This window comes from Corticium candelabrum, chromosome 1 (assembly GCF_963422355.1).
Source record: "Corticium candelabrum chromosome 1, ooCorCand1.1, whole genome shotgun sequence".
Lineage (NCBI taxonomy): Eukaryota > Metazoa > Porifera > Homoscleromorpha > Homosclerophorida > Plakinidae > Corticium > Corticium candelabrum.
Window position 1 is genome coordinate 6,213,627 of NC_085085.1, and position 27,538 is coordinate 6,241,164.

At 39.2% G+C, this 27,538-nt stretch overlaps 4 protein-coding genes and 1 long non-coding RNA gene across 5 annotated transcripts; 1 reads left to right on the forward strand and 4 right to left on the reverse strand.

Annotated features, from left to right (window-relative positions):
• The first annotated feature begins 3,643 nt into the window (after positions 1-3,643).
• On the forward strand, positions 3,644-4,449 carry LOC134186168 (uncharacterized protein K02A2.6-like). Its single transcript, XM_062654118.1, has 2 exons — positions 3,644-4,082; positions 4,145-4,449. The coding sequence occupies exons 1-2, from the start codon at positions 3,644-3,646 to the stop codon at positions 4,447-4,449; spliced, it is 744 nt and encodes a 247-aa protein (XP_062510102.1).
• A 294-nt stretch (positions 4,450-4,743) lies between these two features.
• On the reverse strand, positions 4,744-14,487 carry LOC134186269 (uncharacterized). Its single transcript, XM_062654225.1, has 34 exons — positions 14,271-14,487; positions 14,019-14,192; positions 13,779-13,952; positions 13,515-13,688; positions 13,285-13,458; positions 13,045-13,218; positions 12,815-12,988; positions 12,581-12,754; positions 12,353-12,526; positions 12,114-12,287; positions 11,843-12,022; positions 11,554-11,787; positions 10,674-11,495; positions 10,420-10,614; positions 10,183-10,356; positions 9,944-10,117; positions 9,713-9,889; positions 9,475-9,648; positions 9,236-9,412; positions 8,999-9,172; positions 8,759-8,935; positions 8,526-8,699; positions 8,355-8,468; positions 7,280-8,295; positions 7,161-7,217; positions 6,982-7,103; positions 6,826-6,921; positions 6,627-6,736; positions 6,480-6,567; positions 6,326-6,419; positions 6,170-6,261; positions 6,026-6,109; positions 5,882-5,961; positions 4,744-4,778 (listed from the first exon to the last, which is right to left on the reverse strand). The coding sequence occupies exons 1-34, from the start codon at positions 14,485-14,487 to the stop codon at positions 4,744-4,746; spliced, it is 6,603 nt and encodes a 2,200-aa protein (XP_062510209.1).
• A 112-nt stretch (positions 14,488-14,599) lies between these two features.
• Positions 14,600-15,185, reverse strand: LOC134186361 (laminin subunit beta-2-like; the record flags this gene model as incomplete). The annotated part of the gene is made up of 3 exons (XM_062654342.1): positions 14,600-14,775; positions 14,829-14,972; positions 15,035-15,185. Coding segments are annotated over 3 exons (471 nt in total), but the record flags the coding sequence as incomplete, so codon positions are not given.
• A 3,696-nt stretch (positions 15,186-18,881) lies between these two features.
• LOC134186445 (laminin subunit gamma-1-like) lies at positions 18,882-20,062 on the reverse strand. The gene is made up of 6 exons (XM_062654453.1): positions 20,047-20,062; positions 19,817-19,966; positions 19,579-19,728; positions 19,357-19,518; positions 19,174-19,286; positions 18,882-19,106 (listed from the first exon to the last, which is right to left on the reverse strand). The coding sequence occupies exons 1-6, from the start codon at positions 20,060-20,062 to the stop codon at positions 18,882-18,884; spliced, it is 816 nt and encodes a 271-aa protein (XP_062510437.1).
• Positions 20,063-24,236: 4,174 nt separating this feature from the next.
• LOC134178012 (uncharacterized) lies at positions 24,237-24,710 on the reverse strand. Its single transcript, XR_009969579.1, has 3 exons — positions 24,644-24,710; positions 24,362-24,577; positions 24,237-24,303 (listed from the first exon to the last, which is right to left on the reverse strand). It is a non-coding gene; the product is annotated as an uncharacterized LOC134178012 (long non-coding RNA).
• Positions 24,711-27,538: the final 2,828 nt, after the last annotated feature.

Below are 27,538 nucleotides of genomic sequence, written 5' to 3' on the forward strand. Positions count from 1 at the left end.
ATGTATTAGAAATCTAACAGCAAGCCAATTTCTTGTTGTTTTAAATGATTTGTAGCCAGGCGAAGTAAGCCACACCATATTATATCTGACAACGCCTCTAAGTTTAAACGAACAGCAAAGGTTTTGGATCGTCAGTGGCAACAGGTGATTGACAGTGATGAAGTACTTTGCTATTGCTCATCAGAAAATATCACCTGGAAATACATTACGGAAGCTGCTCCTTGGCAAGGTAGACGCTATTAACGTTTGGTTGGACTAGTGAAACGAGCACTTCAAAAGTCGATAAAGAGAAAACTTCTTGATTGGGATAAATTGGCAACTCTTCTTGCAGAAATAGAAGCTATTATAAACACAAGACCTCTGATATACATGTTTGAAGACTTTGAAATCAGGATTTCCATTAACTCCTGCTCACTTCTTATCTCATCACGCACATCTCGGGGTACCTGGACGTACTATTGAAGATATGAATGATGAGGAATACCAGCCTAATAGGGACACTTCCAATGCATTGGAAAGAAAATGGAGACAAGACCAGAAACGACTTGACATCTTTCGGGATCAGTAGCATAAAGAGTATTTGCTGAGTTTAAGGAAAACATTGCCATTGAGACAAAGGGGTTAGGTCTGCAATTGACTCAGTGCTTCAAGAAGGTGAGATAGTCCTTATTAAAGAACAGGACACTCCGCGGGGTACTTGGATCATGGGAAGAATTGAAGAGACTATTGTGGGAGGAAATGGTAACGTTCGTTCAGCTAAAGTACGTCTCACAAGATCATCTCTCGACCTATCAACCTTCTATATCCATTGGAACTACCAGTGGAACACGACCATACTACCAAAGGCCGGCCCGGAGTGTCATGACTTTTGTGCCACAAGTCAAGAACTGCTAATGTAGCAGAAGTCAAAAACTGTTCTACTAAATTTAGCTTGCACGTGCACACTACAAATTGACAGTTTGACAAGTACATGAGATTTGCATGCATGTGCACAGATCCGTGTTAGTAGTTAGTAGTTGAGTCATTACATTCCGTTCAGGTCTACCTTCTGTATTTGCAGTATTTTCAAGACTACTAGACACATAGATGTCGAGCCATCAGTTCTGTTCCTCTCAGAGAATTAATAGGTACTCCTTTTGTTTCTGTTATTTCCAGACAAAAGCAGCACATTACTAACAACGTTTATTACACCATTTGGACGTTTCTGATGTCTGAGATTGCTATTTGACATTACATCTGGTGTCGAAATTTTTCAGAAAGTGATGAGGCAGATCTTGGCAGGGATAGAGGGTTATGATTATGTTTATTAATCACATCGTGGTATGGGGTGTGAATGAAGAAGAGCACGATTAACGACTGAGGTAGGTTTAGAGAAATGTAAGGCCAATGGATTCAAATTGAATATAAGCAAATGCCAGCTCTGAAACAAAGTCAAATTTTTTGGTCATGTTTTGTCTAACAAAGGTTTGAAGGCTGATATAGACAAGATTAGTGCAGTAACTTCACTAGAGAGTCTGACAAATAAAGATCAATTACACACTATTTTGGGGATGTTTAGTTATTTGGCCAAGTTGCCTGAGTTTGCTCACAAAGCAGGTCCACGGAGAAACTAGCCTCAAAGTTCCAAAGAAATGACGGTCTGGATCAACTTTTGATCAAACCGAGTTCGAAAGTAATCTGAGTCAGCCAATCAGCAAGCTGCCACCACTGAAGTGGCGGCCAATAAACGTCGAGAGTTCTGAAATGACATGCATGGCTTCTGGCAAAGGCGTGTTCGACAATTGAGTGTAAAAACAGCTCATAATTGATTGCATGCGTGTTGTGTCTTCCGTGATGTGAAACTGCACTGGACCGTGCCTTTGAAACAGTGCCCAAGGCTCTCAAAATTGATTCAATGCATCCCGAACAGCGGACCGCTGCAGAATACCTCTTGAATAGCCAAGACGTCTTTGTTACGTTTCCCACTGGATCTGGAAAGTCCATAGTAAATCTACCAAGCGCCACCGTCAGTGACAAAGTCTGTACACATGTTGATGGAGCCAGTGGTTACCTGCAGAATCCGATTGTTCTCGTTGTTTGCCCGGCCATTAGAGTGGTTGATGACAGATGAATGATCACCTCAAATAGCCTCCACTTATTCCAACTTTCAATGAAGGGACTTCCACACACAAGAAACTTCGTCAAGACAATTCGCAGCCATCGCAGTTGATTACCCCTCGCTTGTTTGCACACACGTCTAAAATGTAGTAATTGATCTCCTATTGTCACATCGAATGGCATAGTGCTATGATTTAAAGAGGTGTTTTTGATTGTTACAACCCTTCCATTTCTTAGTAACTGCGCCTACTTCCGAACTCAGTTTGATCAGAAGTTGATCCAGACCATTTCTCATTTCTCTGGGGAGACAGTCTAGAACTTCGAGGCTACTGAGAAACCTGCTCCACGAGGATACAGATTGGACCTGGACAGTTAAGCATGAAAAGTGTTTGTCAGATTTGAAGCAAATGGTTGTTCCAGCACCAGTCGAGTTTTAGCATTTTACAGTGCTGAAGCTAAAACAATCGGCTCGACCGATGCCTCATCGTATGGTCTGGGTGCTGCATTGCTGCAAATTCAATCGGATGGAATAAAAGCACCAAGAACGTTGACAGATAAAAAACCGTTTCACAAGTTGAAAAGGAAGCATTAGCTTTGGTTTAGGGATGCGACCGATTTGAATTTCTGTTGGGTCGAGATGAACCATTTACCATTGAAACAGACCATAAACCTTTAGTCACTATTTGAACAAGCAAGACTTAGGCCAAAGTCCTCCACGGATTCAACGCTTTAAGATGACAATGATGAAATTTAACTTCAAGTTGTCTATGTTCTTGGGAGAGAGTTGCAAGTAACTGATGTGTTATCCAGGTGACCACAAAGTTCTTCTAAGGCCACACTGAAAAATTGTCTGATTGGGGTAACATGTAGTGGAAAAAGACGGGTGGGTGGGCGGGCAGGCAAACAAGTGGGTGGGCGGAGTCTTTTATTTTTTAATTTTTAATCATCAAACTCAGCGTCTCGTTTGGAGGAAGTGTCTGTGGTCACAGTTTGCATGCTGAGTACATCGATCACCAAATCCAACCTCCTGCAACACCTCACGAAGACTACAGTCGCCAGACACACAAAGAATCTTGCCATCTCTCGTCCCCCTCATCAGACACGAATATGCACAGGGCAACAGAAAACATCTTATTTCTCAGCATGCGCATGTGCAAAAAACAGCGACCTTCCAAACATGGCACCCTGAGTACATCGTCCACTCGATCAACGAATCCAACTTCCTGCAATACGTCACAAAGACTACAGTCGCCAGACACACGAAGAGTCTTGCCATTTCTCAAAACACGTGCCCCCTCGAACACAGATATGCCCAGGCCAACAGAAAATATATTTAAATATAAAAAATTCAGCGGCCCTCCAACCACGGGCGAGCAGGTTACCCCAATCAGACAATTTGTCGGTGCGGCCTAATGTAGGTATCACGGTGGATGAGCATAAGTTGAGGGAATTAGAAAAGCATTACCAGCTTCAAAAGATTGTCTACTGAGGATCAAGAAGGCAACTCATCAAGATTTAGATATGCAAGAGTTGATCAGGGTTGTCAATGCAGGATGGCCAAATTGTGTTACTCGGGTTGCTGCTTATGTGTTTCTTTTCTTGGAGACATAAGGATTTATTGACTGTGGTTGAGGGTTTAGTGTTGAGAGGACATCAGATAGTTATTCCCAAGTCTATGAGAAAAGAGATGCTTAAGCTGTCACATGATGGGCATTTGGGAATAGTAAAGACCAAAAAACAAGCACAACAGTCAGTGTGGTGGCCACACATGAACAGCCAGTTAGAGTTAACAGTTTCCAACTCTATGACAAGTGCAAGATTTGCAAGTGAGCAGAGGAAAGAGCTACTCTGCATTACTCCAATTCCACCTTCGGGAAAATTGGGTGCAAATTTATTCAAAGTAGAAGAGATGCATTTTCTAGTAGTTGCTGACTATTACTCGAGGTATCCGGAAGTTAAACAGCTCACTGGAACTAAATCAACGGGTATCGTATTGGCACTGAAGGGGATTCTTCCCGATTTGGGATTCCCAATGTGCTGGTCATAGATAATGGACTACAGTTTGTGAGTGATGACTTTAAGAACTTCAGAAGGACTTATCAGTTTATGCTTGTAACATCATCTCCTAGACATCCACAAGGAAATGGACAGGCAGAAAAGATTGTGGGGACTGCCAAAGCCCTGATTAAGAAGGTCTGGCAGGCAGGAGAAGATCCACACTTGGGATTGTTAGCATATAGAGCTACAGAACATGAAGCCACTGGAATGTCTCCTGGTCAATTGCTAATGGAGAGGAAGTTGCAAACAACCATGCCATCTATTGCTTGTCAATTGATTCCACATTGTGGATAAGTCTTCAGTAAGAGAAAAACGGTAGCAAAGCAAAGCAGGCGGCGGAATATAACAGAAGACACTGAGTGCGAGGAACTCGGGTGTTGGTGCATGATCAGATAGGCGGGAGTGGAATGTACCTGAGACAGAGAGATACAGCCAAGATCGCACAGCATGGTGACTGAATCAGGGGGTACTTTAAGATGCAATCATTAGATTAAACCCTGAATTGGTGGAGGAGCAGACAGATCATCAAGAAACTAATAGGAACCATCAACAGGCACCAGAAGAAGCTGCACAAAAATTAAACCTCAGTCAGGTCTGAAGAACATAGAGAAACCCGGTCAGGTCTGAACAACATAAAGAATTGCAAACACAATATGGACGATTAGTGAAAATTCCACAGTGGAGGAAGGACTCTATAATCTTCTTTAATTAAAGTATTATACATAGCGCATCAGCACATAACAACTGTGTTTAAATCAGTTCAAATCACTAAACTTTCACTAACTCAAATTCAACTTCTGTGATTCCGTATTACATTAACTTAATTCTATATTACATTTATTTCATATCTCAGTCAATCAGTTTGAACAGCCTTAGACATTATGTCTGACATACTGTTTCACTTTCACATTTACTACAATGTCAAAAACTGAAAAAAGTCTGTTTAATTGCAAAGTCAAGAAGACTGTTGTGCTGACATCTGTAAATGTGCCTTAGTATTGTTTAACACAGTACAAAAACATAAAGTTTCAAACAAATTCAGCAATCCAATTAGTTTCTCCATGCAAAGTTCTTGAAATCAGTGACAAAATGACAATCTACTTTCAAACAAATTCAGCAACCCAATTCATTTCTCCGTGCAAAGTTGTTGAAATCAGTAACAAAATGACATCATGATCAACTTATGGTACTCAACCAAGTATTATCCCACCCCATGGTTGGCTACCATCAAAGAAAAAGTTGGAATGTAGTGTTACTTGATAGACTGTAGAGGTGTTAATTGACGGAAGTCATGGATCAATTAACTCAAGCTCTAATGACCACCTGTCAACGCAAAAAAATTGGTTGGCAATTTTTGACACCACCTACCAAGCCATTGTGGTGATTCCTATCAACAAAGCTAATCTTCCCTTCAACAGGAAATGAACGAATTCTCTTCCGCTTAGCTGCTGCTTGGTTTAATTGTCAAAGGCATAGGCAAGTGAAGAATAATTAGCATTCCTACAGGCAGCACAACCCTAGAAAACAGTCACTCTAAATAGAGCCAATTAGCACTAATTAAATAGCAAAGGGGTGTGAAATCTTAAAGTCTAGGCCAAACTTGGGGATGGGAGTTTACTTGAGCCCTTAGACTATGCTCAGAAGAGTACACTAATTAAAGCCAACCGAACAACTACATTCATCATGCAAACAAAACTATTCAATACAAGAAAACATCTACACAAACCACTGGTGACACATATGAAGACACCATGCTCTCTAATTATTTGATGTAGACTTCTAGTTTGTGACATACCTACTGAAATTCTGTAACAAAAAGCAAAATATAATGACAAATAACACAGACGCATAAACCACAATAGTAACTTACACCACAATGAAAAAGCTGACATGGACACCATCAGACACTTCAAATTTAATGATTGTTTCTGTGGCTTCTGTCTTATCGATCTCCCTGCAGAGAAACACGTGAAAATGAAAACACACAACTTCTTACTTACTGTAATTTCAGTACCAGTTAAAATAGAACACATTGTTTAAAACATCAGTATAAACTTCAGTAGAGGCAGAACCTTCCAGCTCAATGACAGTACCATTTTGTTTTGTCTACAAACACATTCATTAAAATGTTATTTTTGACATAGAAACAACCTCATTATCGCAGTCACACCACAACTGTGATTGGTGATATTTCATCTGCAAGGTAGAGATGCTCTTCAGTACCTGCTTCAACAATAGTAACCCTACCCCATTGCATAGGATAACTGCATGACAACACCAATGAAATTACACTCATGATACACATCAACCAAAAAATTGTTTACTATTCATGGTCAGAGTCAGACACATTCAAACTGGCACCAGTAACACGCAGCAAGTCACTGCTACCTGCTATAAACCTTTGCCTATTTTCTAAAAAGTAGAAGGGGTTAGTTTCTCGAGCATAGTAAACTTCATCTCCAACAGTACACCTTTAATGTCAATAACAGGTGCATTGGCATTAAGACCAACATAGGTCACAGTAAATCCAACTGGTGAAGCAGAAATGCCATTCAAGTCTAGTACCTCAATCAACATCAATCTATAAGACATACATACGTTGATTAGACTAAAACGTATGTGTAAACTAGGCACAGAAACAATGTCTAAATTTTTCCTTCCTTACTATACCTTGGAATGTGATCTGCCTGCCCTTTGTTTTGGTAGGACAAAGCCAGTAAGACGTGAGTCAAATTAAGCTGTTCACCTGATTTTCGAATAATATCTCTTCATACAAATAACTTATAAACATGCATGGCCAAACAATGTCCAAAATATGTACCGTACAATCTCACTCGTGAATTCATTGTGTCATTTCTCTCCACTGCAGAAGTGAAAAGAGCATCCTTCTCCATAGCAGTAAGTCTACCTGCAGAAACTGCTCTGTCAAGAGATGACAAATAAGCAAGCTGAAACAGAAAGATAACAGACAAATCTACACAATTTTCACAATAGGATATCTATACTTTCTCTTCCCGAACATCAGCTGCCCATTCCAAAGTAAGTTTGATCCTCTCCCAATCCTGTTAATGCAATTTCACAGTACATTGTTTGATCACTACATAACATCTCAAAATCACATTACATCATTTCCATAATCACTTGCATCCAAGGTTTCATTATCAACAATAAATACAACCTCATCACCATAGAAGATGACAACGGATCTGTTCCTAGTTGAATTGTCAAACTTGTTCAAGTCAATGTCAAAATGTCTGCAACTAGTGGTATGCCAAGGTATTGTATCACAGAAAAATCCACTTTCGATGGCACACACAGATGAGCAGCCATCCCTATTTTCATTATTTCTATCATCACATGCTTCTGCTGGTAGTTCCAACACACCATTGCCACACTGAGGACAACGCAGAATCGCAGACGCAAAGGTAGAAGGCAGACTATTACAAAGACTTTCCTGACTCACTGCACCTGTTCCATTGCTTAACAAAGCTATGGTCAGTGCAGACTCGCTTCTGGATGAAGTACACAAATCAGTAACACTTTGTAGCTCCTGAATCACACCACCACCATCAGTAGCAGAATCAATCAACTGCAATGCCTGTTGCACAGTTTCTGCTTTAGCTTCTTCACTTTCACCAGTAAAACAGAGCACAAACCCTCTTCTCAACATCTCACCTCTCAATGAAGCCAAATTGCTATTGTCTTGCCCACAATCAGTCAGTAAAGACAATGTCTGCTTCACATTCTGATCACGATAAAATGCTGATGATTCCATCACATCAGCTATGCTATAAGCATCATCTACAGTAAACAGAGTGTCGCATAAGGCTTCTTTAATACAACTCTGCTGAGTGGCAAACAGCTGTCTTTCAAATGCTTGACATTCCCAAAACAAGGGTTCGTCTGGCTGATACCCACCATACACAGCGTCAAGTTCTTGTGCAGCAACTCTCACCAAACAATTCCATGTGCTACTTGCCCAATCTCTAGCTGGTCTGCTAGTACCCGGATTAGCAATAAACTTGCACAGTGGAAACATAAATTCTTCAATGTACGAAGTTCCACCACAAAAGAAACCCAAATTTGAAACTTTAACAAATGCATGGCAATCTTCCACAGCACATGAACCATCGACAGTAGCTGAAATGAGATCATCATCACAACAAAGTTCACTGTGGGATGTGCTCTGAAGTTCTTACGTGTTTCACACAGAATTCCGTGATATCCAGCAGAACAGAAACACCTGTAGCCATCAACTTCATCAATACATGTTGCTCCATTCTGACACGGAGATGAGATACATTCATTCACCTCTGAAAAACACAAATGAAGCATTGACAGCCAAAAGATCCATAGCTACGTATGATTACCAATGCACTGTGGCTGAGAGCCAGACCACTGGCCACTTTGCAAGCATGAGATGTTGCTATTGCCGATCAATTTATATCCAGCAAAACAACTAAATGTAACAGTCGAATCACAACGAGCTGATGCTCCATTTGTGATGCCATTCACATGATCAAACAATGGTGGACACATAATAACTGTAACATTATCAGTCTACAAACAATAACTATTACAATCAAAACATTTATTGACTCACGATTGCATGTTGGAGGTGAGTCGTTCCAAGACCCTGTCAATAGACACGTCACTGTTTGAGAGCCAATAAGTTCAAAACAATCTTTGCACTCAAACTTCTTCACAGATCCCAATGTTGTAGTGTTGCCAATAGTAGGCAAACTATTCTCCACAGGATCAAGATCGCCACAATCGACAACTGATAGCATAACCATTAACCATAAACCATTAACTTTAATTCCCACAGACATTAACTATTTACCTCTGCATACTGGCTGCTCATCAGACCAACTACCATTTGTCAGGCAGACTCTTTTGGCTGGACCTACAAGCTCATAACGACTTTTACAAACAAATTCTTCCACAACACCACAGCTTGTTTCATTCCTAGTCTTTATGCCGTTTTCTGGAATTGGCAAGTTTGGACAATGAATTACTAATACATAATGACATGTGTTTCAGATGGCAATGACTGATGTTAATTAACGACAGCACTAACAGTCACATGTGGGTTGGTCTGCACTCCACTGGCCATTATCAAGACAAGTAAGATTGCTATGTCCTTTCAACTCAAAGCATTGGTTACAGCCAAATAAAACTTCAGAAAAAACAACTGTCTCATTGCCCATCTTAATTAAGCCAACACTTGAAGATGATAGTTCTTCACAGAAAACCACTGCAATTAAACAATGACAACCATATCGACAGTCACATGAAAACTCCAACAATGCTACTAACAGTCACAAGTTGGCTGTTGCCCACTCCATGTTCTGTCTTCTAGACACGTTCGAATACTGGAGCCACTCAGTCTATACCCTGTATCACATTTAAATTCAACACTTGCTGAGCAAATTGTTTCGTCTCCCATTCTTTCTCCTTTCTGAATTTCTTCTAGTGGAGAGCAATAAATTACTAAACAGAACAACAGAAGTAGCATGCTTCAAGACAACAGCTGTGTACTAGTCTTTCTACACACTATTGCAAGAAGGTTCTGTACCACTCCAAGTACTATTAGCCTGGCATGTTCTTGTTGTTGGTCCTTCCAGCTCATAACACGGGTTACACTCAAACATTACTTCAAAGCCCAATGTAGTGTTTGCAGTTCCTATCTTCCTGCCATTTCTAATGTCATCAAGATTGCCACAATCCACAGCTGAAAGATACAAGTTAAAGAAAACTTCAGTAGCGAGCACTGTATCAAACTTACCACTACAATGGACACTAGGTGAGCTCCACAATCCATTTGCCTGACATTTAGATATTGAGGAACCAGAAATTTCATATCCCTCATCACAAACAAATGTAAGAACATTAGAGAACACCGTTTTGTTTCCTATTATTCGGCCATTCTGCAGTTCAGGAAATTTGCCACAATCTCTTGCTGTAATGCAATAACGATAGTTACATCCAGATTAGATACTCACAAAAGAATGACAAACAACATACGATGGCATATGGTTTCATGTCCACTCCATGCGCCATCAGCTTGGCATGTACGATTAGATGATCCATTCAAGAAATAACCCAAACCACAGGAGAAAATGACTGTGGATTGATAAATTCGATTTTCACCATATCTTTTGCCATTAAGAGGATTAGGGAGTTCATCACATTCTACCACTACAATAAATATATCACAATTACTCCTGTCACCATTATTACGAAAGACGACCAGCTACTCACATTTGCATGTAGGTTGAGAACCACTCCATGAACCGTTTTCCAAACACACTCTCTCTGAAATTCCTGATAACTCATATCCCACATTACACGTAAATGATGTAATGGCAGGTTGGTGCACATCTCCCAGCACAGACACCACAGATGGTTGAATTACACTACCATTAATTGGACTTGGAAGAGAGCCACAACTAGCAACTATACAACAAAACAACAAACCATAAGTGAGAATTTCACATTGTTTTTGTTGTTCTCACATAAAATTTCAAGTTTGGTGCAATTCAACTGTAAGATTCTGCTATTCAACCATCTTCCTTCATCACATTGACTATGATTCAGACTTGTTACAAAAATAGGTCCACTCCTGACACCAAATTGCTTATTTTCAACTTGGACAACACTCAAACTATCTCTTTTCTGCTCCATGCAAGCAACTCCAGCAGCATCAGTTCCTCTAACACTAAAATAAGTGTAGTCTACACCAGACAAAGAAATAACACTTCCAGTCAATGGAGTCGGTGAGCTCCCGTGTGATGAAGTTCTACTGACAACTACTGACGTACAGCTAGTCTGGGGCCATTCAACAGCCGCAGCCCACCAGCCAAACTGAGTAATTTCCAACATCAATGTCTGCTTCATGACAACAGCTTTGCCTGAATTTTGCCATATTCCAGAACTCTCATTGTAAAACCAGACAGAAAGCTGATCACTAAAACGATCAACCACAAATGGAACGTACAACCACACTGAGCTCAGCAAATTGATGTTTAGAGAAGTAAGAGTAGGTCCAGCAGTCACATGAACTGCCACATAAGCATCCAGGTTCACCCGAGACAACTGATTCTTGTCGGTCACACCAATCAAGTGTGGTACACCATGCAAAGAAGCTGTGAGGTTGACAGAAGTGATTGTAAAATTCAGTTCACTTCTAACATCTACATCCAAAGAACCAAAAGGAACATAGAGTTTTATAAAACGAAAACCAAAATCAGGAAATGTGACATTGATGTCAGAACTAGACACGACACCAATAGATACAGTGTCTGCCTGTCGTTGCATATAAATTGGTAAATTGTTCACTGCCAACAAGAAAATTAGTACATACAACAAAATTTCAGTAAAATGTTAAGATCTGACCAGATAGATGATGAGTATAATATGAAGCACTACTGGGCAGATATCCATCAGCTTCTACACTAATAAGCAAGTATGTATTAGGTGGAACAACGATCAGCACAATGTTTTCTGTAGCACTGATGCGTTGATACAAAGTAACAGCCTCACTGTCTATAACTCGAATAGACACCACTGCCGGCATGACAGGCATATAGCTCCATGCCTCTAACAACTCTACACTCAATTTGGAGACACCTAAAGATAAACACTTAATATAGATGTAATAAGAAGACCGCATAAGTCAAGATACGTTGGCAAAATGGTGCAATTCCGCGCCATTGTCCTGATGTAACACAATCACGATATGCTGTCCCCAGCAACTCAAATCCATTTTCACATTCATACCAAACAGCAGAACCACAACGATAACTATCAGTTAGATGTAATATTGATCCATTACTAGGTACTTCAAGAGCAGGACAATGAACATCTAAAAGCCACCAAAAAATAAACAAATGCTATGATCTAATTAAACATGTATGTACAACATTATCAGTACACTGTACATTAATTAAACTAACATGTGCAATTGGGTTCCTCTCCACTCCATGTTCTATTAGGCAAGCAAGACAGTTGATTGTGTCCTTGAACCTCATGACACTCGTTACAGCGAAATCCAACTACAGCTCCACACACGGTGTCATTTGAATCTTTTTCGCCATTAATAGGTATTCTAAGAGCTGGACATGATTTCACTATAAAGCAAATCACACAAGATAAAATTAACAGTTATTCCCAACAATGACATAGGCAAACTAACGTGTGCAGTTAGGTTCTTTACTGCTCCATGTATTGTCAACAAGACAAGTTAGCACGCGGTGTCCTTCAAGCTCATAACACTCACCACAGCTAAATTCTACAGAACTGCCACATGATGTGTCATTTGAATTCTTGCTTCCATTAGCAGGTGCCACAAGTGCAGGACAAAACTTCACTATAAATACACCTTGTTGCTACCACACTTAGATATTCAAGCCAACAAACTAACGAGAGCAATTTGGTGCTTCACTGCTCCATGTTTGATTCGGCAAACAAGACGACTGATTGTATCCGACCAAGTCATAACATTCACGGCAGCTAAACATTACAGTAGTACCACATGAAGTGTCGCTAGAATCCTTCTGTCCATTAGATGGAGTAACAAGCTCAGTGCAAGATTTCACTATCAAAGCAATAACACATACCTTAGGTGCTCAACTAAAACAACAAAGGAAAAACCAACATGTGCAATTAGGTTCTGCACTGTCCCAAGTTTTATTGGGCAGGCATGACAGCTGGTTGCGTCCTTCCAGCATGTAGCACTCATGACAACTGAACTCCACACTAGTACCACATGACGTGTCACTCGAATTCGTTTCGCCATTGATAGGAGTTACAAGAATTGGACATGATTTTACTACAGTAGAAGAAATCATTTCAATTGTATTTGTTTTCAAAGTCTTGTGTACTAACAAGTGCAGTTAGGTTCTTCACCACTCCATGAATTATTTGGCAAACAGGAAAGATTGTAGTGACCTTCCAATGAGTAACATTCATCACATGTAAAGTCTACTGTTATATCACAGAAAGTAAAGTTAGACTCCTTCTTCCCATTCGTGGGTTCAGCAAGTGCACGACATGATTTTACTATAAAGACAACATTGCATAACTTCACAGTAAGCTAAAAATCATGCATAGTGCAAATGAGCTAACATGCACAATTGGGTTCTTCACCACTCCATGAATTGTTTGGCAAACAAGTAAGTTGTGAATCACCCTCCAAGTCATAACAATCATCGCAACTAAAGTCTACAACTGTACCACATGACAAGGTATTTGTGCTTTTTGATCCATTAGATGGTGTAACCAGAATTGAGCAAATTTTTACTACAAAAGAGTAACAAAGATCAAAAATAGTCTCAAATAATTAATACAAACCTTACAATTACACCTTGGATTTCCACCACTCCATGAAGTGTTTGACAAACAAGAAAGCTGTTCATGACCTTCCAACTCATAACACTTGTTACAACTAAAGTCAACAACTGTACCACATGAAATGCTATTTGTGTTCTTCAAGCCATTAGATGGTGTAGAAAGAACCGAACAATTCTTTACTACAGAATACAGCAACAAGACAAATATAGATTCAACCATTCAATGCAAAAACCTAAAAATAAATCCATCAATAATGCACACAAACTTACACTTGCAAACAGGTTCTTGACTGCTCCACAAATTATTTGGAAGACATGAAAGTTGGTCATATCCCTCTAATTTGTAACAATCTGAACAATTAAAAGATACAGTTGTATTACACGAGCGATTGTTTGAGTTCTTTTGTCCATTAGTCGGTGTCACAAGAGCTGGACAGAATTTTACTATATTAAAGCACCAATAGTTACTCAAAGAGTACCAACAAATGACAGCTATTATAATTAACTAACTCTTGCAACTGGGTTCTGTCCCATTCCATGTTCGATTAGATAAGCAAGTCACATGATTGTCACCGTCCACCTCATAACAATCATCACATATAAACTCTACTGTAGTACCACAAGACATGTCGTTTGAATCCTTCTTGCCATGTACTGGTGTCCTAAGTGCTGGACAGTATTTTACTACATAAACATAATGTAATTTTACTAAATCTATAAATCAAACTCAAACATGTTAATGTATTACTACAACAGCCATACCTTTGCAAGTTGGTGCTTCACCCGTCCAACTTTGATTTGGCAAACAAGAAAGCTCACGCTGTCCCTCCAATTCATAGCATTCATTGCAACGAAATTCTACAGCAGTACCACTAGCAGTGTTAGTTGTATTCTGCATACCATTGTTCGGAGTCAGCAAAACTGGGCAAAACACCTCTAAAGCCAAGATTCCCAATAAACAGTTCATCAGCAATTGCATAATATCTCAAGCAAATAATATACATGTCATGACTTAGACATGGGCGGACACACACACAAACAAACAAACAAACAATCAAATGCATGCAAGCACACACAAGCAGTTGCATGTTTCAATCCAGTCTAATGCAACATGTACCTTCACAGACATCAGGGTTGCTGCTGCTGAAATTATAAAATGTTGGCTTGCAACTATCACATCTCTGACCACCAGCATTCCCTTTGCAGTCACAGTATCCAGTCTCATTGCACAGAGTTGACAGGGAACCAACAGGATGACAATTACAAGCTACAAAACAGATTGAGACCACACCACAATCTAAACGTTTATGCACTTTATACCTTCACATCCAGTAGCACTAAATCCAAAAAATGTGTAATTACAAGTAGCGCATTTTCGAGTAACAACATTGGGAGCACAAGTGCACTGGCCACCCAACTTCTCACATAGTTGACTAGAACTTGTTTCCACATTACAACTACAACCTATAACACAAATAATCCTTAGTTCACAACTACAACACCTTACAGAAAGTGTTTCTTCGCACTCAGTGCTCCATTGAAAAGAGCAGCATTGATGAGAATAGTGTGATTTCTGCAAGCCTCACTAAGAGAAGTTGAAGATGCTTGTGGTACAGATTCCCTCACATTGTAGCAAGTCAAAGGAAACTGTAATTGATCGCCAAGAGACAATGCATTAAACTCAGGTAGATTAGTGTGTAGTGGCATAAGTAGAACCTGCAAGAAAGCATCATCAGCCACAACTATGCTATTTTCATCAAAATTTTGTGCTAAATCAACCAACCGAATCAACAAAAAATCCATCAGCGGAATTTCCAGCTCTAGCATCAAGGATGTAAGTGAAGTTAACAATAAGTTCAGAGCCAGCAATTTGATTTTCCATTAACAATCTAATGTAAGGATTAGCAAATCCAGGTGCAGATGGTAGACGACCATCATCAGTAATTACAATTGTCCCATCACCTGACCTCACTGCTGTCAACTGGACATTATCAAATGAACTTAATGCCTAAAACCATGAAATAATCAACTTACCCTACCCTGACAATTAACTCAATATGAACAACTTATCACCTCGTAACGAACAATCAGTCTATATCGAATGGATATCTGTGGTACAATTACTCGAAACGTAATGCGATTACCATCGCCACTCATTCTCACTCCACCAGTCCCAGTAAACTTGGTAAGGTCACTGACTCGTCTCTCAACCATAGCTCCTCCCTGTGACAACAAGCACATCCAAATTAACTACTACCATAAAAGACAATCAGTAACTTACACTGAGACTAGCAAACTCTGCTTCATATATGACACCCTCAAAGTAAGGCAACCAATAGAAATCTTCAATGACGTCACAAATACGACCAATTAAATGAGATTTACAAGGACACTGTCCTGATGTATTGTTGCACAACAGTGAAACTGCAGTGGACAATGAGCAGCCACAAGGATGACATCCACTATCATCGTCAGAAACCACCATAAAGAATCCATCCTGTTGTATCAATAAGACGTACTTACAAATGTTAACAAAACTGACACAAAAGATCATAAATGTTTCACTCTACATGCCATGCATTTCTCTATCCCTTATTATCATCTGTTGACTGTGGTGTCTGTTTGCTTGGCTTTGTTAAATCCCTGTCAGTTGACACTGTTTCAATTAATCAACAGGAGAATCAAGATAAATATATTAGTAATAAGATACCAATGGCCCCTACTGTGCAAACAGAATAGCTGTATGACTTGCAAACAGATGGCATGTGTCAATGAATTTGTAGCTGCCCTTATTAGCATAATAAATTCTTATAGGTGTATGCCATGCTCCAAAATTATTACAACTACACATAGTGAGTATCTTGTTTTACAATACTCAAACATTGCTATGAAAATGTACCAACAAATTATACCAATCACTGCAGAAGTAGTTAATCATGCAATGCTCACACCAATAGCTAAAGTTATTGTCTGTAACAGAAACTCCACTGCCTGTGACTACACTGGGCAACATGTACAGCCGTACCTATATAAGCAATTTTACCTCACATGACTCACACTTCAATCCAATTGCATAGTTCTTGCAAGCACATTGACCCACATCATCACAAGACATATTGACAGATCCAATGGAATGGCAATTGCATGCTACATTTATAAATATCAATACACAGTTAGTACTCACAAGCTACAAAAATACATAAGAACATTTCTTAAATGATTCCATCACATTATTAAAAGCAAGGTTACCTTGACAGATGTCAGGATTCTTAATACTAAAGTTGAAAAAAGATGATTTACACATATCACATTTCTGCCCTTCTGCATTGCCCTTGCAGTCACAATAACCAGTCTCGTCGCATTGAATTAATTTTGACCCAATGGCATCACAACTACAAGCTAATAAAAGCGCATTTAGTACTGTAATAATCCATTAGTTCTACAGCCTAAAACCAAGTAAGAATGAGAAGGTTATGCCCTTGTACCTTCACAGCCATCATTGTCAAATCCAAAGTATGTGTGTTCGCACAATGAACATGTCTGAGTGACAACATTAGGAACACAGGAACACTGACCACCAAGTTTTTCACACACTCTGCTATCATTCACTGTTCCCGCTACACTACAGTCACAATCTACAAATAGAACAACAGACCAAATGCTTTACAAACTGCAAGCAATCTACAGTAATATAATAGCAACCACTAGACGCATATTTCTGTCGCACAAGCTATGCAGTTACAGGGGCATTCAGATTAAAGAAACAAACTACAGACTAGATAGATAGTAAAAGAAAGTAAACTAGACAGCAAATGAAAAACTAATCAATAAACTCCTTTCTTCAGATCCTTATATGCCCATGCAAATAAGTTGCTACTTGACATCGACATATCTCTGTTTACGATCCATGAAGGAGTGTCATGCAGCCTCAGTCCTAACCAACCTGTTTGCAGAGTACATTGCTCTTTTCACATATACAATGTCTGTTATATATATAGCTACAGTACCAATTTTATGCTTCCACAAACCAGCTTCCTAACCTCATCAGGATTGAATCTCTTCCATTCATGCCAAGCCCTCTTCGTATCCCTCATGCCTGATTTATTAAATTGACTGTGGTAGGTCTAGCCATATTCCACATGACATCCAAGTACCCATAAAATACAAGTTAAAGTGCCAAATCATCTATGAATTATTGAAGTCAATCTTTACATAACCACACCCTGGCATAATTATTAATAGTTTCACCAAGACCAATTATCGAAAGCATAAAGCTGATTGATAAAACAAGCACCTGCATTTATTAGCACATACAATGTATGAAACCACAAACACCCCAACAACACTGTACAATCACACAATGGTGGCCAGGTAAAGTGGCAAAACCATGGTCACAAAATACAGCAGTTACATATATAAAAAACCATAACTTACAGTTAACATTATACTACAAAACAGCCAAAATCTGATATTTCAAAAAACAGTTACACAAAAGCTAACAGCCTCCCAAACTATAAGCAGTCAGAGATATTTCTAGTTGAACCCCTTGGTAAGGTATAGAGCAACAAGTAGACAACACATATACTACAACCTCAACCGATAACAAATCTTGTGCAATTAGAAACTACATGTATAATCCCCTTACCAAGTGATCCATTAAAGAGGGCAGCATTGACAAGAATTGTCACTTTTCTACATTGCTCGTCAATTGCAAAACTAGAGGATGTTAACACGCTTCTCCTAACGTTGTAGCAAGTGTCCAGAAAAACAGTTTGGTTATGAGCATCTAATGCTTGAAATTCTGGAAGGTCCTGCACTTCTGGCATCAGCAAAACCTGTGACAACACAACGATTGCAGTCACATTGCCTGCATAACTGCTCACTATAAAATTAACAAACCGAGTCAACAGAAACTGCTTCACTAGTATAGTTATGAGTGTAGGCAGTGATGTTCACATCTAACTCAGATCTGGCAAACTGTGTTCCCAATGGTACGACCAACACATTGTCTTCTGGGAACAAATAATAGAAACGTGATACCACACCCTGACCATCATCAGATTGATGATTGGAAATCCATATTTCAGCCCAACCATAATAGGAAGACTGAAAACATGCTAGAACAGTTACAGTGACAACAAATATAGTCTGAACTGCTCACCTCATAATTATAACGAACTATCAGATCATATCGAATTGTTCTCTGTGGTACAGCTATCTTAAACATAACTTGACTACCATCCATCAACCTTACTCGGCCTATTCCAGTAAAGTTGCTGGGATCACTAATTTGTTTCTCAACCACTGCTCCTGCCTACAATTTACAAAAATTTTCATCTCAAAATCACTCATAGTACACTCAACTAAAGGTCCTTAACGTACACTCAGACTAGCAAATTCTGCTTCATAAATGAAACCCTCCAAAAATGGCAGCCAGTGAAAATCTTCAATGACGTCACAAGTACGTCCAGTCAGACCAGATTTACAATGACATTGGCCTGAGATCTTATCACATGTCAGAGAAACTGAAGATGACAGCGAACAACGACATGGATGACAACTGTCAGCATCATCAGAAGACATCATATATAATCCATCCTATTTTAATATACATATGTCTTGATTGTGAGATACTAAATGGAAGAAGGTAATCATCAAGTCTTACGTCACAAACAGAACATTTCAGACCAGTTACACCTTCCCTGCAAACACACTGACCACTGTCATCACATGCACCCTTTGACAATGCTGTGGATCCATTGAAATTGCAATTGCAAGCTACACGAGTTAGAAAAAAACATGTACACCCAAACAATGTCCACATAACTCTCATTCTACATGTACATACCTTCACAGCCAGTAGGATTGGATAATTGCAGATTGAAAAATGATGTCTTGCAATGTGTACAATTCACACCCTCTACGTTCTCTTTACACGTGCACTGTCCTGTTGTAGCATTGCAACTTCCCTCAGCTGATGGATCAGAGCCAGATTCATTGCACAAACAAGCTAGACCAATGCATGTAAACATCTCTGACTATAGTTCATCTTAAAGTCGAGCCAAGCTACCTTGACAGGCATCAGGGTTCTCCACATTAAAGTTAAAATGTGATGGTTTACATACATCACATCTTTGTCCCGCTGCATTGTCCTTGCAGTCACAGTACCCAGTCTCATTACATTGAACTGACTTTGATCCAATCACATCACACACACAAGCTAATCATAAATAATTAAGGCTGTTACATAACACACAATACCACATCACAACGTACAAGAATTGATTCAAATCATAAGTCCTTCCTACCTTCACAACCATCACCATCAAATCCAAAATATTTGTAATCACACACTGAACATGTTCGAGTGATGATATTAGATGCACATAAACACTGTCCACCAAGTGTTAAACATTCTTTGCTATCATTCACTGTTCCTGTTACAGTACAGCCACAGTCTACAATAAAACACACACTGTTTTACAAACTGTGAGCGGTATACAGTGACATATAAGACAACTACTGTATGTAGCATCACCACGGTCGCCACACATTTTCACCAACTATTAGTAGGCAAATACAAGTAACAGTGACACACCCATTTTCCAGTGTTGTTGGGACCACGCCCTTGTGTTTCTATTTTGGTGACCGAAATCCTACGATGTACCTCACCTACTGTTCTTCTCAAAACAGCCTTCAAAACAGTCTTAAAAGCATGTGCAATTGCTCCTATATATATGCAATATTCAGATGTCATTTAATTATTTGAACTAACAATCGTAAGCTGTGCAATTCTTTGCAGACCTTAAACAAATGGTATGCTTTGGTACCAGCGATCAAAAAAGCATTGCATGTAGGCACTAGCTCATAAAATACTGCTCAACACAGGCAGCAAAAGAACCATTTCATCAGTGTGAATAGCCGTCAAATAAAACAAGACTGATTTTGTCAAGAGACAGAGAATATGTAGCTATAAGGTGTCGCTATAAGTATACAAGCACCGTAACCAGGAAGCTCTGCAAGCTGCACCAGAAAATGACCGAAATACGAAATAACCGCATGCAAATTGGACCTAATGCGAAATGACTGTACAGCCAGACCTCGTTACTCCAACACTGATAATCTGACACCCACACTGTCTGACAAAGGTACATGTGAAACCAATCTATATAGGTCACTGTGTATTTGTTACCGATAATACAACAGTTGCGTCAGCCCGACAGAGATCAGCGAGACAAACGTGGTCAAAATAACTAGGTCTGACTGTAATACAAAATGACACAAACGCAAAACAAATGTATTGCAAAACGTGAAATGCATACCGAAACCAGCCACTGTAATGTTCGTGAGCTAGCTGGCACTTGTTCAAGAATACCTATTCATAGGTCACGACAAAATTTCATAGCCAGTTTCCCCAAAAAAAATCGTAGGCTACAAATCTATTTGTAAGTGTGGCAATCCTGCATCACACATACAAGCTTAAATACTATAAACGGTTCATACCGATATCCGCTCTTACAGAAAAACTGAACACAAACTCTACCTTACATACTAACGCTACCGCGTTGGTGACAAAACATCTGTAAGTTTGTAGATTCTAAAATGCACATACAATACTTGTAATGAATCTAATTACTGACTGCAATTGAAAACAGTGTTATGGTTATTAAAAAACATACTAAAACAGACCTGCATGGGCTTGGACATTTCGAGAAAGAAATTACTCAACTACTAACTACACAAGTTGTTAGACTAACTACACAAGTTGTTAGATGCAAATTTCTGGTGAGACCATTATTCCAAGTACAGCAATGGCAAACAAATAATACATAAACATTAAATTTCCACTCAACTAACTTACACAATTACAGTTACACGAAGAATAATGCCCTTACCAACTGTTCCATTAAAGAGAGCAGCATTGATATGAATTGTCTGCTTTCTACATTGTTCGTCAATTGCATAATTAAATGCTGTTGACACACTCTTCCTCACGTCATAGCAAGTACTAAGAAACACACTCTGGTTATGAGCACTTAATGCTTGAAATTCAGGCAGGTCCTCTTCTTCTGGCATAAGCAAGACCTACAATGACACAACAACCACCTCATCACATTGCCGCTACTTAAACAGTGTGCTGTCAAACAAACAAACTGAGTCAATAAATGTTGTTCCATCAAGTAAGTAACTGTTGGCAATGATGTTGACATGTAACTCAGATTCAGCAAGCTGAGATCCCAATGGTACAACCAACAGATTGGGTTCCAACGTATAATACCCCGATGCCTCAGTTTCACCGTCCTCAGGTCCCAACTTATAATACTTTGATACCACACTTTGACCATCCTCAGATCGATGAACAGAAATCCTTAGATCATTCCACACATGCAAAGTCTGGACACGTGCTACGATTGTTATAGTGACAACACAAAACTCTTGCACTACTCACCTCATAACGAACTAACAGATCATATCGAATTGTTCTCTGTGGTACAGCTACCTTAAATGTCACTTCACTACCATTCATCAACCTTACTCCACCTATTCCAGTAAAGTTGCCAGGATCACTAGTGCGTTTCTCAACTGCTGCTCCGCTCTGCAATTTACATCACCAACCATACAATCATTCATAGTCAACTAACAATGTGCAATCAACTTACGCTAAGACTAGCAAATTCTGCTTCATAAATGAGACCCTCCAAAAACGGTAGCCAGTGAAAATCTTCAATGATGTCACAAGTACGTCCAGTTAGACCACATTTACAATGACATTGGCCTGAAGACTTATCACATGTCAGTGAAACCGAAGATGACAGTGAACAACCACATGGATGACAACTGCCAGCATCATCAGAAGGCATCATATACAATCCATCCTATTTTAACATACACGTGTCTTGATCTTAAGATTGATCGTAAGATACTAAATGCAACAAGCTAATCATCTTCTTACCTCACAAACAGAACACTTCAGACCAGTCACACCTTCTTTGCAAACACACTGACCAGTAGCATCACATGCCCCCTTTGACAACGCTGTGGATCCATTGGAACTGCAATTGCAAGCTACAAGATTAGAACAAGACTTGTACACCCAAAAAATGCCCAAATAACTCTCATTCCACACGTACACACCTTCACAGCCAGTAGGATTGGATAATTGTAGATTGAAAAACGATGTCTTACAACTCGTACATTTTACACCCTCTACGTTCTCTTTACACGTGCACTGTCCTGTTGTAGCATTGCAACTCCCCCGAGCTGATACATCAGATCCAGATTCATTGCACAAACAAGCTAAACAATGTATGTAAACATCTCTGACATTACTTTATCATCATATGTCAAGCCAAGATACCTTGACAGACATCAGGGTTCTCCACATTAAAGTTAAAATATGATGGTTTACATACATCACAACTTTGGCCCACTGCATTGTCCTTGCAGTCACAGTACCCGGTCTCATTACATTGAACTGACTTTGATCCGATCACATCACACACACAAGCTAATCATAAATAATTAAGGCTGTTACATAACACACAATACCACATCACGACGTAATAGAATTGATATAAAACATAAGCCCTTTGTACCTTCACAACCATCATCATCAAATCCAAAATATGTGTAATCACACGCTGAACATGTTCGAGTGATGATATTAGATGCACATAAACACTGTCCACCAAGTGTTAAACATTCTTTGCTATCATTCACTGTTCCTGTTATGTTACAGTCACAATCTACAATAGAACACACAAACTGTTTACAATCTGTGAGCGGTATACACTGACATAAGACCAACTACTGTTTGTACCATAAAACATACAAACTCAAATACTACAGAGCATCTATAAATTCTGACATATTCTGACATGCCCATTCTGTAATAAGAAACAGTGTTATGAGTATTAAACAAAACATACTATAACATACAGGCATAGGCTTGGACATTTTGAGAAAGAAATTACTCAACTACTAACCACACAAAGTTGTTAGATGCAAACTTTTCTGGTAGTATTTTTAATCAAAGTACAGTCACGGTAAACAAACACAAAAAGATTACATCCTCCACTCAAAAAAATCTATGCAACTACAGTTATACATACGTACAAATCCCCTTACCAAGTGTTCCATTAAAGAGAGCAGCATTGATAAGGATTGTCTGTCTTCTACATCGCTCATCAATTGCATACCCAAATGCCGTTGACACACTTTTTCTAACATCGTAGCAAGTATCAAGAAACACACTCTGGTTATGAGCATCTAGTGCTCGATATTCTGGCAGGTCCTGTGCTTTCGGCATCAGCAAGACCTATGACAACACAACAGCCATACAATCACATTCTGCTAGCTTAATTAAACTGTATGCTGACAAATTAACAAACCGAGTCCACAAAGATTGCATCACCATAATAAAAGTACATGGAGGCCATAATGTTCACATATAACTCAGATCCAGCAAGCCGAGTTCCCAGTGATACAACCAACAGATCGTTCTCTGAATACACGTAATAGAAATTTGATATCACAAGTTGACCATCCTCAGATCGATATACATTCAGCAGTATTTCACCCCAAACATCAGACTGAAATATATCATATCATTACAACTAGTGATTTAACCTCAATTTGCATTGCTCACCCAATAACGAACTACCAGATCATATTGAATCGTTCTCTGTGGTACGGTTATATTAAATGTAACTTGATGACCATCCATCAATCTTACTCCACCTATTCCGGTGAAGTTGTGAGAATCCCTAATTTGTTTCTCAACTGTTGCTCCAGCCTGTAATTTACAACTCCAAATTATTTACAGTCGACAAAACAATTGATAGTTAATTTACACTAAGAACAGCAAATTCTGCTTCGTAAATGAGACCCTCCAAAAAGGGGAGCCAGTGAAAGTCTTCAATGATGTCACAAGTTCGTCCAGTCAGACCAGATTTACAAGTACATTGTCCTGAGATCTTATCACACGTCAATGAAACTGAAGATGACAGAGAACAACCACACGACTGACAACTGCTAGCATCATCAGGAAACAAAATGTAGAAGCCATCCTTTTCAAGCAACAATAACATGTAATCATATACTAATAAGGTGGGTAGAAACAGCTCCCTTATTACCTTACAAACAGAACACTTCACACCAGTCACACCTTCTTTGCAAACACACTGACCAGTAGCATCACATGCACCCTTTGACAATGCCGTGGATCCATTGGAATTGCAATTGCAAGCTACACGAGTTAGAAAAAAACTTGTACACACGCAACTCATAACCCTCAATCCACACACACACACCTTCACAGCCGGTAGGATTGGATGATTGCAGATTGAAAAATGATGTCTTACAGCTTGTACATTTCACACCCTCTACGTTCTCTTTACACATGCACTGTCCTGTTGTAGCATTGCAACTCTCCCCAGCTGATGGATCAGAGCCAGATTCATTGCACAAACAAGCTAGACCAATGCACGTAAACATCTCTGACTATAGTTCATCTTAAAGTCGAGCCAAGCTACCTTGACAGGCATCAGGGTTCTCCACATTAAAGTTAAAATGTGATGGTTTACATACATCACATCTTTGTCCCGCTGCATTGTCCTTGCAGTCACAGTACCCAGTCTCATTACATTGAACTGACTTTGATCCAATCACATCACACACACAAGCTAATCATAAATAATTAAGGCTGTTACATAACACACAATACCACATCACAACGTACAAGAATTGATTCAAATCATAAGTCCTTCCTACCTTCACAACCATCGCCATCAAATCCAAAATATGTGTAATCACACACTGAACATGTTCGAGTGATGATATTAGATGCACATAAACACTGTCCACCAAGTGTTAAACATTCTTTGCTATCATTCACTGTTCCTGTTACGTTACAGTCACAGTCTACAATAAAGAAACACACAAACTGTTTTACTATCAGCAAGCTATATGGTGATACAGTACAAAACCAACTACTATAAGTAACCATACACGTACAAAGCAAATACTACAGACACCTAAAAATTAATTAATTAAGTCAATCCTGACATACCTACACTCTAATATTTACGTTAGGAAACAATCATAGCGCAACAGACCTGACATTAAAATGAAATTACAAAAATACTGACAGCCTTCCAAACAGAGTTGCTAAATGCACAAATCTGTGATTGGATTTTTTAGTAAAGTAGAGCAATGGCATGCAAACAAACAACACAGAAAATGCTACACCTCATTACAAATTTATGTTGTAAGCAGAATAATCCTCTTACCAAATGTTCCATTAAAGAGAGCAGCATTGATAAGGATTGTCTGTTTTTTACATTGTTCATCAATTGCATAACTAAATGCCGTTGACACACTTTTTCTAACATCGTAGCACGTTGCAAGGAACACACTCTGGTTATGAGAATCTAGTGCTTGATATTCTGGCAGGTCCTGTGCTTTTGGCATCAGCAAGACCTGTGACAACACAACAGCCACACAATCACATTCTGCTTGCTTAATTAAACTGTTTGCTGAGAAATTAACAAACCGAGTCCACAAAGATTGCTTCACTATAAAAGTACATGTAGGCCATAATGTTCACATATAAATCAGATCCAGCAAGCTGAGTTCCCAGTGGTACAACCAACAGATCGTTCTCTGAATACAGATAATAGAAATTTGACATCACAAGTTGACCATCCTCAGATCGATAAACTTTCAGCAGTATTTCACCCCAACCATCAAAGTAAGACTGAAAACATACCTTATCGTTACAGCCAGTAATCTAACCTTAATTTGCATTGCTCACCCGATAATAACGAACTGCCAGATCATATTGAATCGTTCTCTGTGGTACGGTTACATTAAATGTAACTTGATGACCATCCATCAACCTTGCTCCACCTATTCCAGTGAAGTTGTGAGAATCCCTAATTAGTTTCTCAACTGTTGCTCCTGCCTGTAATTTACAACTCCAAATTAAACATAGTCAACAAAACAATTGATACATAATTTACACTAAGACTAGCAAATTCTGCTTCATAAATGAGACCCTCCAAAAACGGTAGCCAGTGGAAGTCTTCAATGATGTCACAAATTCGTCCCGTCAGACCAGATTTACAAATACATTGTCCTGAGATCTTATCACATGTCAGTGAAACTGAAGATGACAGAGAACAACTACACAACTGACAACTGCTAACATCATCAGGAGACACCATGTAGAAGCCATCCTTTTCAAGTAACAATCATATGTAATCATAAAGTACAAAGGTGGGTAGAAACAACTGCCTTAAATTCTTACCTCACAAACAGAACACTTCACACTAGTCACACCGTCTCTGCAAACACACTGACCAGAATGAACATGACATGCACCCATTGACAGAGCTGTGGATCCATTGAGATTACAATTACATGCTACAAGATATAGATAATACATGAGATGTGGTTGTATAGCCAATTCTCATTGTTTACCTTCACAGCCAACTGGATTGGCTGTTTGCAGATTAAAGAATGTTGCTTTGCAGGTGTTACATTTTACCCCTTCAACATTTTCTTTGCATGAACACTGTCCTGTTGTAGCATTACAGCTCCCATTGGCTGATATTTGAGAACCAGCAACATCACAACCGCAACCTAAACCGCATAACAGAAGGCATAAGCACACAATAGCCATAACTCAAACCGAGTCACTGCACCTAGTTATAGCATAAAGCTAGTCCAGAAAACTATGACAATAATAACCTCTACCCATTTGACAAAGACATATGTATGCATCTTATACCACATTCACACTAGCAACTTCAGCTAGAAGCGAGACAAAACCAGATGAGTTTTCTTCAATATTACCGTTACTTTACTCTACTAACAGTACTTGATAAGGCCATGTTTTGACGCTGATTTTGGTCATCTATATTAATTATTAATTCTACTATACCTGCCACAGTTCTAAAGTTGTTAGTGACTGTGTGAAATAGCATTAGTTTCCTCACTGCTGTAGGGTTTGTCCTCACTACACAGAA